The sequence below is a fragment of the Salvelinus namaycush genome, chromosome 23 (genome assembly GCF_016432855.1).
Source record: "Salvelinus namaycush isolate Seneca chromosome 23, SaNama_1.0, whole genome shotgun sequence".
In the NCBI taxonomy this organism is placed as follows: domain Eukaryota; kingdom Metazoa; phylum Chordata; class Actinopteri; order Salmoniformes; family Salmonidae; genus Salvelinus; species Salvelinus namaycush.
Genome location: NC_052329.1, coordinates 3,991,089 through 4,005,760, shown reverse-complemented (window position 1 = coordinate 4,005,760; position 14,672 = coordinate 3,991,089). Strand labels below are relative to the sequence as shown.

The 14,672-nt window shown below is 45.1% G+C and overlaps 1 protein-coding gene and 1 pseudogene across 1 annotated transcript; one reads left to right on the top strand and one right to left on the bottom strand.

The window, feature by feature from the left end:
* The window catches only part of LOC120018920, a 44,791-nt pseudogene that overhangs the window by 23,696 nt on the left and 6,423 nt on the right, over positions 1–14,672 (top strand).
* On the bottom strand, positions 5,942–10,483 carry LOC120018722 (extracellular calcium-sensing receptor-like). The gene is made up of 9 exons (XM_038961924.1): positions 10,272–10,483; positions 9,532–9,826; positions 9,265–9,351; positions 8,748–9,014; positions 8,137–8,343; positions 7,712–7,990; positions 7,316–7,543; positions 6,948–7,071; positions 5,942–6,855 (listed from the first exon to the last, which is right to left on the bottom strand). The coding sequence occupies exons 1-9, from the start codon at positions 10,481–10,483 to the stop codon at positions 5,942–5,944; spliced, it is 2,613 nt and encodes an 870-aa protein (XP_038817852.1).

The following is a 14,672-nucleotide window of genomic DNA, read 5'->3' as shown; positions in this document are numbered from 1 at the left end:
GACAGACCTAGAGCTCTGAAACTTTAGAAAACTGTTATAGAGCTCAAGTTGATAGTGCACGGTTAGTTAGGTGGCTCTAGAAGGTTCTCAGACCAAGAAACAGCCTCGTATATTTGCAATAACTTCAATTAATTTTGACCATTACGAAAATGACGACATTTAGAAAAGTCCTAGAGTCGCAAGACTAGGTCCATTGAAACCGCCTTGGCCCATAGAGATGGACCGAAACGTTTCTGTCCGATAGCTCATTCAAGGACCCCGTAGTAACGCCCAGAAAAAGTGGATTTTCAGCACCAATTAAGGTCGCTGCTCGGGCTCCAAATGACCTATTGAGTCAAAACTTGGGATTCGAGGTCGCCTAGGCCTAAACATAATGTCTGAACTGGACCCGCAGCTAGAATGTAATTACGTGTTTTAAGTTTTTATTATGGTTTAAACAGAAGGCGCTGTGAATTTTGGGCCTGCTCTGAAATATGTGATAGTTGGCTTTTAACAGAGTTGGACAAAGTTTGGTGTCAGTTTGTATCAGTTTGGTGTCAGAATGATATCTTATTGACTGATGGACGTTAAAAAATATAATTCTATATTGTGTTTTCGCTGTAAAACACTTAAAAAATCGGAAATATTGGCTGGATTCACAAGATGTTTATCTTTCATTTGCTGTACACCATGTATTTTTCATAAATGTTTTATGATGAGTATTTATGTATTTCACGTTGCTCTCTGTAATAATTCTGGCTGCTTTGGTGCTATTTGTGATGGTGGTTGCAATATAAAACCAGGATTTGTAGCTATAAATATGCACATTTTCGAACAAAAGATACATGTATTGTATAACATGATGTTATAAGACTGTCATCTGATGAAGTTGTTCAAGGTTAGTGACTCTATTTGTGGGTTTTGTGAAAGCTACCTATGCGGTGGAAACATGGTGAAAACATGCCGTTGTGTGTTTGGCTATTGTGGTTAGCTAATATAAATACATATTGTGTTTTCGCTGTAAAACATTTTAAAAATCGGAAATGATGGCTGGATTCACAAGATGTTTATCTTTCATTTGCTGTATTGGACTTGTGATTTCATGAAATTATATTATATGATATCCCTGTCCCGTTAGGCTAGGCTATGCTAGTCAGCTTTTTTGATGAGGATGCTCCCGGATCCGGGATGGGTATCACTGAAAGGTTAATGAATGCTCCATCAGTCTTCCAATCCTTTGTAGATGAGATTTTCCTGGACCTGCACGGGCAGGGTGTAGTGGTGTATATAGATGACATTCTAATATACTCCGCTACACGCGCCGAGCATGTGTCCCTAGTACGCAGGGTGCTTGGTCGACTGTTGGAGCATGACCTGTACGTCAAGGCTGAGAAATGTCTGTTCTTCCAACAGTCCATCTCCTTCCTAGGGTACCGCTTTTCAGCGTCAGGGGTAGAGATGGAGAATGACCGCATTTCAGCTGTGCGTAATTGGCCGACTCCAACCACGGTAAAGGAGGTGCAGCGGTTTTTAGGGTTTGCCAACTACTACCGGAGATTTATCCGGGGTTTTGGTCAGGTAGTGGCTCCCATTACCTCACTGCTGAAGGGGGGACCGGTGCGACTGCAGTGGACAGCTGGGGCAGACAGGGCTTTTGGTCACCTGAAGGCTCTGTTTACCTCGGCTCCTGTGTTGGCTCATCCTGATCCCTCCTTAGCATTCATAGTTGAGATGGACGCGTCCGAGGCAGGGATAGGGGCTGTGCTGTCTCAGCGCTCGGGTACGCCACTAAAGCTCAGCCCCTGTGCATTCTTTTCGAAGAAGCTCAGCCCGGCGGAGCGAAACTATGATGTGGGGGACCGGGAGTTGTTGGCTGTTGTCATGGCTCTGAAAGCGTGGAGACATTGGCTTGAGGGGGCTAGACACCCTTTTCTCATTTGGACTGACCACCGCAACTGGAGTACATCCGGGCGGCGAGGAGAATGAACCCTCGCCAGGCAAGGTGGGCCATGTTTTTCACCCGTTTTGTTTTCACCCTTTCCTACAAACCAGGTTCCCAGAACGTTAAGGCAGACGCACTGTCCCGGCTGTATGATACAGAGGAGCGGTCCACAGATCCCACTCCCATAATTCCAGCCTCTCGCCTGGTGGCACCGGTGGTGTGGGAGGTGGACGCGGACATCGAGCGGGCGTCACGTGCAGAGCCCACTCCACCTGACTGTCCAGCTGGGCGTCTGTACGTTCCGTTTGATGTCCGCGATCGTTTGATCTGTTGGGCTCACACATCACCCTCCTCTGGTCATCCGGGCATCGGTCAGACGGTGCGCTGCCTTGCTGGGAAGTACTGGTGGCCCACTTTAGCTAAGGACGTGAGGGTTTATGTTTCCTCCTGTTTGGTATGCGCACAGTGCAAGGCACCTGGACATCTGCCCAGAGGGAAAATACAACCCCTTCCCGTTCCACAGCGACAGTGGTCACACCTATCGGTGGATTTCGTGACGGATCTTCCCCCGTCGCGGGGTAACACCACGATCCTGGTCGTTGTGGATCGGTTTTCTAAGTCCTGCCGTCTCCTTCCTTTGCCCGGTCTCCCTACGGCTCTACAAACTGCGGAGGCCCTGTTCACCCACGTATTCCGGCACTACGGGGTGCCTGGGGATATAGTTTCTGATCGGGGTCCCCAATTTACGTCTAGAGTCTGGAGGGCGTTTATGGAACGCCTAGGGGTCTAGGTCAGCCTTACCTCAGGTTTCCACCCCGAGAGTAACGGGCAGGTGGAAAGAGTCAACCAGGATGTGGGTAGGTTTCTGCGGTCCTATTGCCAGGACCGGCCGGGGGAGTGGGCGGTTTACATCCCCTGGGCGGAGATGGCCCAAAACTCCCTCCGCCACTCATATACCAACCTAACACCTTTTCAGTGTGTGCTGGGTTATCAGCCGGTCCTGGCACCATGGCATCAGAGCCAGATTGAGGCTCCTGCGGTGGATGAATGGTTTCGGCACTCAGAGGAGACATGGAACAATGCCCATGTGCGGCTACAACGGGCCATCAGGAGGCAAAAGGCGAGTGCCGACCGCCACCGCAGTGAGGCCCCGGTGTATGGACCGGGGGATCGGGTCTGGCTCTCGACCCGAAACCTGCCCCTTCACCTGCCCTGCCGGAAGCAGGGTCCGCGGTTTGTGGGACCATTCAAAGTCCTGAGGAGACTGAACGAGGTTTGTTATAGGTTACAACTCCCCCCTGATTATCATATTAACCCCTCGTTCCATGTGTCTCTCCTCAAGCCGGTGGTGGCTGGTCCGCTCCAGCAGTCTGAGGTGCGGGTGGTTCCTCCGCCCCCTCTGGACATCGAGGGGGTCCCGGCGTATACCGTACGAGCCATCATGGACTCAAGGCGTCGGGCGAGGGGCCTTCAGTACCTCGTGGAGTGGGAGGGGTACGACCCGGAGGAGAGATGCTGGGTACCGGGGGAGGACATTCTAGATCCTTCAATGTTACAGGAGTTTCACCGTCTCCACCTGGATCGCCCTGCACCTCGCCCTCCGGGTCGTCCCCGAGGCCGGTGTCGGCGCGCTGCTGGAGCCGCGCGTCAAGGGGGGGGTACTGTCATGACTTCCGCCGAAGTCGGCCCTTCTCCTTGTTCGGGTGGTGTTCGGCGGTCGACGTCACCGGCTTTCTAGTCACCACCGATCCATGTTTCAGTTTCGTTTTGTTTTGTCTGTATTACACACACCTGGTTTCAATTCCCCTATCATGTTCCCTATTTAACCCTCTGGCATACATTTCTGTTCTGTCCGTGATTGTTTGTGTCGTTAGTGTTGTTGTATGTGCTAGTGTGTTTGTTATTATTCCTATGTTGAATTTTGCTTGTATTTTGAGTAAACTCCGTTGTGTTGCTCAACACCTGTGTCCTGCGCCTGACTCCGCTACATATCTGCACACAATCGCTGACATCATATGACATCATGTTACACAATACATTTATGTTTTGTTCGATAATGTGCATATTTATATCCACAAATCTCGGTTTACATTGGTGCCATGTTCAGAAATGCCTCCAAAATATCCAGAGTAATTACAGAGAGCCACGTCAAATAACAGAAATACTCATCATAAATCATCTTTCATCTTTGATGAAAGATACATGTTTTACATATAATTAAAGATACACTGGTTCTTAATGCAACCGCTGTGTCAGATTTTTTAAAAACTTTAGGAAAAGCATACCATTAAATAATCTGAGACGATGCTCAGAAATACACAACATTTCTCCGCCATGTTGGAGTCAACAGAAATACGAAATTACATCATAAATATTCCCTTACCTTTGATTATCTTCATCAAAATGCAGTGCCAGGAATCCTAGTTCCACAATAAATCGTTGTTTTGTTTGATAATGTCTATTACTTATGTCCAATTAGCTAATGTTGCTAGCATGTGTAGTACACGTGTCCAAACCCTCGCGCAGATGCAGGCAAACGTCGGACGAAAACTTCAAAAAGTTATATTCCAGGTCGAATAAACTGGTCAAATTTAGTAGAGAATCAATCTTCAGGATGTTGTTATCATTTATATCCAAAAACTTTCCAATCGAAGCATTCTTTCATGTCTGTATAAGTAATGGAACGCAAGGTGACAACATGAGGAAAGAGCGAGACCAAGAACTGGCAATCTGCCAGACCACTGACTCATTCCCCTCCCATCCGGTCCCACAACACGGCATAAACTTCATTCCACGTTCTACTGACTGTTGACATCTAGTGGAAGGCGTATGAAGTGCAAACAGATCCATATATTACAGGGAATTGAATAGGCGATGACTTTAACAACGACCACTCTCAGAATTTTTACTTCCTGTTTGGATTTTTTCTCAGGTTTTTGCCTGCCATATGAGTTCTGTATAATATTAGCATGTGGGACAGAGTAGGAGGCAGTTCACCCTGGGCACGAAATTCATCCAAAAGTGAAAATGCTGCCCCCTATACCAAATAAGTTAATAGCTGAATCTAAGATTTGTATTTGACTCAAAAGTTTGGACACACCTACTGGGGGTGCTTCATTTCTCCCCTGAAATTCAGTTCTGAAAACAAATCAATTAAATTAGATACGGTTAATGAAAAATGTTGTTATTCCTTTCACATAATATGAGGTAATTCTGTAATCCCATATGACACATTTTAATAAAATATCTTTGTACATTTCAACAGTTCAATTAAAACACATTCAAGCAACTCCTTTAAAGTCAGAATATTTTATTAAATGAACATTTGCATTAATTAATTATTAATTCATGGTTGAATGAGTGTGGCAGCAGAATCCTTTTGAAGGAACAGGGAAGTTATGATGTTCCACACCATGTGAGGATTCAATCAAAAGCCTTTCGATGCAGAAACCCACTCATCTGGGATAACCTATCCCTTAGAAGATTAAAGCCACACACATAGACAAATTAAATAAATCAAAAGCCTACTTGACAGCCCAAGGAAAGAAATCATTTATACTAACAGAATGATAAAATCTATTTTATTTTATTTTATTTATAGCCATCAAAATACAAAGAGATGTGCAAACTAAAAGGAGCTACTTCAAACTATTTGAGACCATCATACTCTGTTACTATACATGTCTCATTTCCTTTCTTTGCATTGAAATAGTGTGAAGCAAATCCCTAGCAGGCATTGTACCTCCACCTAGTGTTCATATATCAGATCAGCACAGAGGAAGTGAAGAAGACAAGGAGAGGAATTCAATGTAAATTGTTGTTACGGTATTGAGCCTATGGGAGAATCTCAATTTAATTTCTGTGATTCCTCGTGTCCTCTTTCCTCGGTCTCCTTTTCAAAACCCAATGAATGAGAAGGTTAGATATCCCGGCCCTCCAAACCTTCTGATCTAATGGGTTTTGAGAAGGAGGCGAGGAGAGAGGACGTGAGGAATTAAGGAAATGGAATGAAGATTCTCCCTATGTCTTGGTTGTGGCCCGGCCCATCAGAGCCTTCTTGGTGTTCCTCTCTGGCCTCAGCAGGATGATGTAACACTTTGGGCCGAACAGCGCCACCAGGAGGCCAAAGCTGGAAGCTAAGATGGCGAATATCTCCACAGCGTCTGCATACTTTCCAGGAGAGCTGATGTAGGCAGGGATGAAGGAGATCCACACGGCACAGAAGATCAGCATGCTGAAGGTGATGAACTTGGCCTCGTTGAAGTTATCTGGAAGATTCCTAGCCAGGAAGGCCAAGAGGAAGCTAAGGAACGCCAGGAGGCCGATGTAGCCTAACAACGCTCCGAACCCTGCCACCGACCCCACCACACACTCATATACAATCTTATCAATATGGTAGCGCGTGTTTTTGTGTGGAGTTGGAGAGGCTGAAACCAGCCAGGCTGTGCAGATAGCAGCCTGGAATGAGGTGAGAACCAGGACTGTTCCTCTCTGCTGCCCAGCACCAAACCACTTCAGGCTGGCATTGCCCCCGGGCTTAGAGGTCCTAAACACAGCCAGCACCACCATTGTCTTCACCAGTATACAGGAGACACAGAGAACAAAGCTGATACCAAATGCTGCATGCCTCAGCTGACACGTCCACAGCCGGGGCCGGCCAATGAACAGCAGCGAGCACAGGAAGCAGAGTTTGAGTGACAGCAGAAGCAGGAAGCTCAGCTCAGAGTTGTTGGCCTTGACAACAGGCGTGTTCCGGTAGCGGGTGAAGATTCCGAGGACCACTGCACAGATGAGGGCTCCTAGCAACGAGGCGGTCATCAAGGAGATGCCCAGTGATTCCTGGTAGGAGAGGAACTCAACCCCCTTAGGGATGCAGAGATCACGCTCCGGGCTGGACCAGAAGTCCTCTGGACATCTCGAGCACTCGGCCAAGTCTGACAGAAAGACAGACAAAGAATGTGTGGAAAACAGTTTCTACAGCCCCAAACCACCCTCAAATGCTTTAAATGATATTAATTTCACTGACCTGTGGTGTTGCTGACCTCTCCCTCAGCACAGGAGATGCAGTCGAAGCAGCAGACAGGCTCTCCCTTCTTCCTGGCTACACGGGTGCCTGGGGGACAGCTCTCACTGCACACTGATCGTGGGGGCTACAAGGACGAAGGTGACTGGGAATTCATTCTTTATTTAAATAGGCAAGTCAGTTAAAGAACAAATTCTTATTTACAATGATGACCTAGGAGGGAGAATATCAGACTTTTATACACCCATATTTATACTCCCATATTTACACACCCATATTTAATGCTTCTTTGCCCTCCACTGATATAAGTTTACACTGTTTCTGTTGCAGTAGTGAAATATGCTATATAACTGTATAACTTTACAAATAACCTTTTTTGACTCAAAGTTCCAGAAAATTCTATCCTCGTCCAGTGTGAGCTCTTGTCCTGCGGGGGCTGATTCGTCGATCACACCCACATTCTCCACCTGAACGCTCCCGTCCTGGAGCCACGCCCAGTTCATGATGTCATAGATGGCCAGGGCGTCCCCGTTGTCATTGAAAGAAACGTGATCGCCAAACCCTGTGGTGAAGTTAACCCTCTCCAGGTAATGGACCAGCTGGTCAGAGGAGGGGGATGGAGGGATGGAGGTAACAGAGGAAGAGAAGAAAGAGGAGGAGATTATGTAGACAAAAGACAGTATGTAGTCAGGGGACCTTGACTAAGAAAACAGGAAACAGAAGTAAACATTTGGCAAAGTGTACGTCTGCATCTGTTTGTGTCCCACCTGCCAGGGCTCCAGTCTCTGTAGGCTGGCACAGCGGTGCCCACTGAAAGGTCCTCTCCCTGGCACACACTGCAGTAGGTCATGCAGGGCATGTGCCAGGGCGTACACTGCCTTATACACGTTATACTCCGGCCTGAGCTCAGACACGTCCCCATAGTTAGTCTCCACATCCCTGAGGTCCTCCTGACCTGTACATACATCACCCCCAGCCTCCACCCAACCTGCTGGGGGCTCAAACCTGCACCCAAACACAGCCTCCCAGAACTGTCTCACCTTACCAGAGCAGAGAAGGAAATGTTATAGAGGAAACTAGTTTTTTTCTTCTGTATTGTAGTATTTATTTTCAAAGTTGCATTTAAAATGTTTTAAACATAATGTATAAAGTAATTATATGGTTGGAGTTAAAAGACAACAAACTACTTCACCATATTGTTTCCGGGGTTATTGGCAGGTTGGTCGTCGGGGCGGATGCTAAGCAGGTAGTCCCTGAGGCCGGGTATCTCTCCACGACGGATGGCGATACCCAGGGTACCCCCCAGGTAGGGCATGAGACGGGAGGTGTGAAACACAGAGGAGGTGGTCCATGCTTCACTGGCGATCCACTGGAGACCCTTCACATTCTGCACCACCACCTTGTAAAACGGGTTTTATATTTTATAATCTTAGTATCAAGAATGCCACAATGGTAATATGCTGTAACACTTTTATACACAGCTATTATGGCTGTTTTAGGGCTGTAGAATGTATTTGCTGATACTTTGAGGAAAATATGTGCTTACTATGACTGTGATGTGTGGTTGTCCCCCCTATATAACTTAGGATGGATGCACTAACTGTCCAGGGCCACCCATACGTAAAATATAATCACACATCACTGACTGTAAGTCGCTTTGGATAAAAGCATCTGCTAAATGGTATTACTAATATTATTATTATTAAGTGTAAATCTCTCTGGATTAGAGCCTCTGATACTAAAATGTGAATGTATTGTAAGTGTTATTTTAGATCAACTGGGAATTTTAATGCATCTCTGAACCTCGTCCACCAGAGGGAGCAGGTAGGCCTCATTGGAGAACACCACCACCACACGAGCAGAGGAGCTCTTGATCTCTCCCACGATCCTCTGCAGCTCTGTGGGGCAGTTGTCTTTGGGCAACACCTGGGAATAGGCCACACAGCCCCCTGACTCGGCCAGGCTTGACTGGAAGGACCGGGCAGCATGAACTCCGTAGTCATCATCACTGAACACCAGGCCCACCCAGGTCCAACCCAACCGACGTAGGATCTGGATCATGGCTCGCACCTGAGATCACATCAACAGAGATTAGACATTACTGATGCTATTACAGAGACTGGTGAGTATAGAGTGATCAACATAAATTAGATACATTCATTTTGTCACCTTTTATTTAACCTTATCTAGGCTTTTTATTTTATTTACCCTTATATTTAACAGTAAATGCCGTTACACAGTATAAAGTGTATAGTGAGTACACATGGGAGCTGACGGTTCACTGTGTAATCATGTCATTGTAGCCTTCTTAGAGACAGACCTGGAAGGAATCACTGGGGATGGTTCTGAAGAAGGATGGGTACTTGCTCCGGTCGCTCAGACAGGAACACGTGGCGTAGTGACTCACCTGAGGGAGTGAAATATACAATGATACATTTTTATTCTTCAATGAATTAATGAAATAGAAAGGTTTCATGGCTGGACACATTAAGACCTAAACATGCTGTTTCTCACTCAAAGTGGGGATTTGGAATACAAGAAGGACATTTACAATAGTGTTGTCATCTTTCTATTCTTTCTGATTTACCATGGGAACCCGGAACAGCCCTAGGACACTGGAGATGGCGATGGAGTGTGTGGACCCTGGGTCTCCCACAATCCCTAGCACCGGGGGTGACCCAGAACAAGTCTCATCCAATAGGAACTGTTCCTCTGTCCCACTGGCCAATGACATGGCAGCACGGAACGATACTCCCAGCTTCAGGCAGTTGTCGTAGAGCTGGTATCCGAGCGTGATGTTTGGCAGAAGGTCAGGGTTTCTGTTGATCTCATCTACAGCAAACGCCATAGTCTGGGCCTGCTGGAAACCAAAACTGTCAAAACTGACAGAGAAAAGGAACATTCAATCAATTTGTAAATGTTTTAAATCACTCCAGAGGTGTTGAACCCTGTGCACCTTTTAAGGGGTGTGTGTGAGAGAGTGTTGTCTTAAGGGGTTGAGAGGAGAAAACAAATTACTTTTGTCAAGGATAGATAATAAAATAGCTTTATCTTAAAGGTACATTTGCTTAGAAAACAGGAATAATGATTGAAAACAATAGAATACACACAATTATTTCACAGATATTTTGAGATCGCAATGTACTATTCACCAATGTACATTTCAAATGTACTATTCACCAATGTAACAAGAACCCAGTAGGTCTCTGGGACCAGGGTTGGTTAACACTGATCATAATGAGGCATCTTATAGTAGGGATGTCTATCTGTCCTGTTTAGGAGAGGTGCAGACACATATCCAGTCTAGTCCAGTAGATGAATACTCACCCCTCACAGTAGAGCTGCTGGGGTTCTGATGTGAAAGATAGCTCAGGGAACACAGTGAAGTAGTGGACCTCAAACAGACCTCCCAGAATCACATCACCCTTCTGGTACATCCCATTCAGACTGAACTGCTCCCGCAGACGACAGGACGAGGAGGAGGATGAGGCAGAGGAGTAGTTCAATAGAAGGCTCAGAGATGAGGACTTCAGTATCATGATTATAGATAGGTAAAGGTTCATATATTTCCTGACCCTCATAGCTGTACTCTGTCTCTCCCCTCTCTCTCTTGCTTACTCTCTATCCCTCTCTTTTATAGTGTCAGTGGAGGTTGACACTATAAGGTGGGGAGAGGGGTGGCAGGGGGTTGCAGGGGGAGGGTTGGGGAGGGAGTTGGAGGGAGGAGGCGGGGGTATGCAGGGTGGAGGGAATTTAGGGGTAGGGGAGGCAGGGGGAGGGGTGTTAGGGGGAGGGGAGGTGGGGGGAGTGGGTCAGAGTTGCAGGTAGGAGATGAGATGTGGGAGTGTCAGAGAAAGACAATATGTGAACTGTTGCCACACGAAATGTGCAACCAGTGAAGAACAAACACCATTCTAGTCCTGTAGGTGAGCTGTTTTTCTCCCTCTCCCGTTTCCTCTTCCTCTCCCTCTCTATATCTCACTCTCCCTCTCTCACCCTCCCTCTCCCTCCCTCCCCTCTCCCCCCTCTCTCCCTCCTTCACATATGTACCCGTTTATTGATTGGTGTCTGTTAAGGGTTCTCTAGCTCCAGGCTAATAATGAGGCTGTGATGAATTGAGAGACACACACACACAAATCAAAATAAAATCTAATTTGATTGGTTGCGTACACATTTTGCAAAATGTTATTGTGGGTGTAATGAAATGCTTATGTTCCAACAGTGCAGTAATAGATAACAATACACTCAACAACAACAACAAGGAATTAAGAAATATACAAATATTAGAACAAGCAATGTCAAAAATAGTGTACATGAAATGTGTGTTTGGATGAAATGTACAATATAATAATAAAAAAGTTGTGTACAGGCCTCCTGAGTGGTGCAGTGGACTAAGGCGCTGCATTTCAGTGCTTGTGGTGTCACTCCAGACCCGGGTACGATCCCAGGCTGTCTCACAACGGGCTGTGACTGGGAGTCTCATAGGGCAGGGCACAATTGGCCCTGCGTCTTTCGTGTTACGGGAATGTTTGGACTGGGTGGTCTTTACTTGGCTCATTGCGGTGACTGCAGGCTGACTAAGGACATCAGTTGAATGGTTTTTCTTCCCGCACATTGGTGCAGGAAGCGGGTGAGTGAACATGTCCTGAGCTACAGGCAGTTAGATTTGGGTATGTCCTTTTAGGTGAAAATTGAGGATGGGTACCCTTAAACCGGGACTGTTGTTGCTAACGTGTGCTAATGTAACTAGAATGACTTTGTATACAACAGCCAACTTTCCGGGACATAGACATATCTGATATGCGCAGAAAGCTTACATTCTTGTTAATCTAACTGTAGTGTCCAATTTAACTTCTTATGGCTGCAGTCCCGTTAACGGGATCGATATGACAACAGCCAGTCGAAGTGCAGGGCGCCAAATTCAAAAAACAGAAATCTCATAATTAAAATTCCTCAGACATTCATGTGTCTTATATCATTTTAAAGGTAATCTTGTTGTTAATCCCACCAAAGTGTCCGATTTCAAATAGGCTTTTCAGCGAAAGCACTACAAACGATTATGTTAGGTCACCACAAAACCACAATAATCACAGCCATTTTTTCCAGCTAAAGATAGCTTCACAAAAACCAGAATAGAGATAAAATTAATCACTAACCTTCGATTATTTTCATCAGATGACACTCATAGGACTTCATGTTACACAATACATGCATGATTTGTTTGATTAAATTCATATTTATATAAAAACATCTGCGTTTACATTGAGGCGTTAGATTCACTAGTTGCAAAAACATCAAGTGACTTTGCATAGCCACATCGTTTTAACAGAAATACTCATCATAAATATAGATGATAATAATAGATGATAATGATAATAATAATAATGGAATTATAGATATACCTCTCCTTAATGCAACCGCTGTGTCAGATTTCAAAAAAACTTTACGGAAAAAGAAACCCACGCTATAATCTCAGACGGCGCTCAAAAGTAAAACACCACAACCGCGAAGATGGCGTCAACATAAACAAGAAAATATATGATAAATATTCCCTTACCTTTGATGAGCTACATCAGAAAGCACACCAGGAATCCCAGGTCCACAATAAATGTTTGTTTTTTTCGAAAAAATCTGTTATTTATGTCCAAATACCTTCTTTTGTTAGCGCGTCTGGTTTACATATCCAAACGCTAATTCTGGTCAGCGTTATATCGGACAAAAACTTCAAAAAGTGATATTACCGGTCGAAGAAACATTTCAAACTAAGTACAGAATCAATCATTAGGATGTTTTTAACATATAGCTTCAATAAAGTTCCAACCGGAGTATTCTTTCTTGTCTTCGTGAGCAATGGAACGCAAGTGACTACCATGAGGAAAAAAGCATGTTCAGAAAATGGCTGCTTGATGGACACCTGACTGATTCTGCTATCATTCTCTCCCACAACACCATAGAAGTCTCATTATAATTTCTATTGATGGTTGACATCTAGTGGAACCCCTAGGCAGTGCACAATCATTCATATCTCAAGGGGATTTCATTAGGGACTCTGGTGAATACATACAAGCTCAGATTTCTGACTTCCTGTTTTGATTTCAACTCAGGATTTTGCCTGCAATATGAGTTCTGTTAATCTCACAGACATAATTCGAACAGTTTTAGAAACTTTAGAGTGTTTTCTATCCAATACTAATATGCAAATATTAGCAACTATGACTGAGGAGCAGGCCGTTTGATATGGGCACCTTTCATCCAAGCTACTCAATACTGCCCCTTCAGCCATAAGAACTTAACTTTTATCCGTCCCCTCGCCCCGGGCGCGAACCAGGGACCCTCTGCACACATCAACAACTAACACCCACGAAGCATCGTTACCCATCGCTCCACAAAGGCCGCGGCTTTTGCAGAGCAAGGGGAACCACTACTTTAAGGTCTCAAAGCGAGTGACGTCACCGTTTGAAAGGCTATTAGCGCGCACCACCGCTAACTAGCTAGCCATTTCACATCGGTTACATATGACATTTCTGGGAGTGTGTAAACTAAAAAATATATATTACCATAGCATTGTTGTATGTTCTCTATAGTTAAGTACTTGAAAAAGTATCAATTGACCAATTCGGCACTTTACGGCAAACACCTGACAGACTTGATACAACATATTGTGCAGTAATGTAATTCTTCACTGGATTAGTCTGAAACTTTGTACACACACTGGTGCCATCTGGTGGCGAACATCTAAATGACACATAGACTCCTATTTGAAAGTATGGCCTTTCTCTTGCATTTCAAAGATGCATGTTTTTCATTGTATTCTCTTTTACCAGATCTAATGTGTTATACTGTCCTACATTAATTTCATACTTCCACAAACTTCAAAGTGTTTCCTTTCAAATGGTAACAAGAATATTAATATGCATATTTAAGAAGTGTGGTTTGGCGGTCATTTTTTGGAGGTGTGTGTTTGTGTGTGTGTGTGTGTATGTGTGTTTGTGTGTGTGTTTGTGTGTGTGTGTGTGTGTTGTTGGCCTGCCTCCATATCCCTTTAGTGTGTCAATGAAAGCTGTTTGATCTGGTCTGTATTAAGTATTTCCCAGTGATGCTTTTCCCTGTGGGGTGTAAACTGTGATAATCTTTCCTGTGGGTGTAAACTGTGATGCTGTGGGGTGTAAACTGTGATGCCATTCCCTGTGGGTTGTAAACTGTGATGCTGTGGGGTGTACCTGTGATGCTGTGGGGTGTAAACTGTGATGCTGTGGGGTGTAAACGGTGACACTGTTGGGTGTAAACTGTGATGCTGTGGGGTGTACCCCATGATTCTGTGGGGTGTAAACGGTGACAATGTGGGGTGTAAACTGTCACTTTGATGGACACTCCCATTTTCTTCCCATGCTGTTGTCACTGTGCGTTTGTTTCTGTGCATGTGTTTCCGTCCTCTTCCCCATTTAACTCTATGCGTCTTTCCCCATTTAACTCTATGCCTCTATCCCCATTCTACTCTTTGCCTTTTTCCCCATTCTACTCTGCCTCTTTCCCATTCTATTCTATGCCTCTTTCCCCATTCTATTCTATGCCTCTTTCCCCATTCTATTCTATGCCTCTTTCCCCATTCTACTCTATGCCTCTTTCCCCATTCTATTCTATGCCTCTTTCCCCATTCTATTCTATGCTTCTTTCCCCATTCTATTCTATGCCTCTTTCCCCATTCTATTCTATGCCTCTTTCCCCATT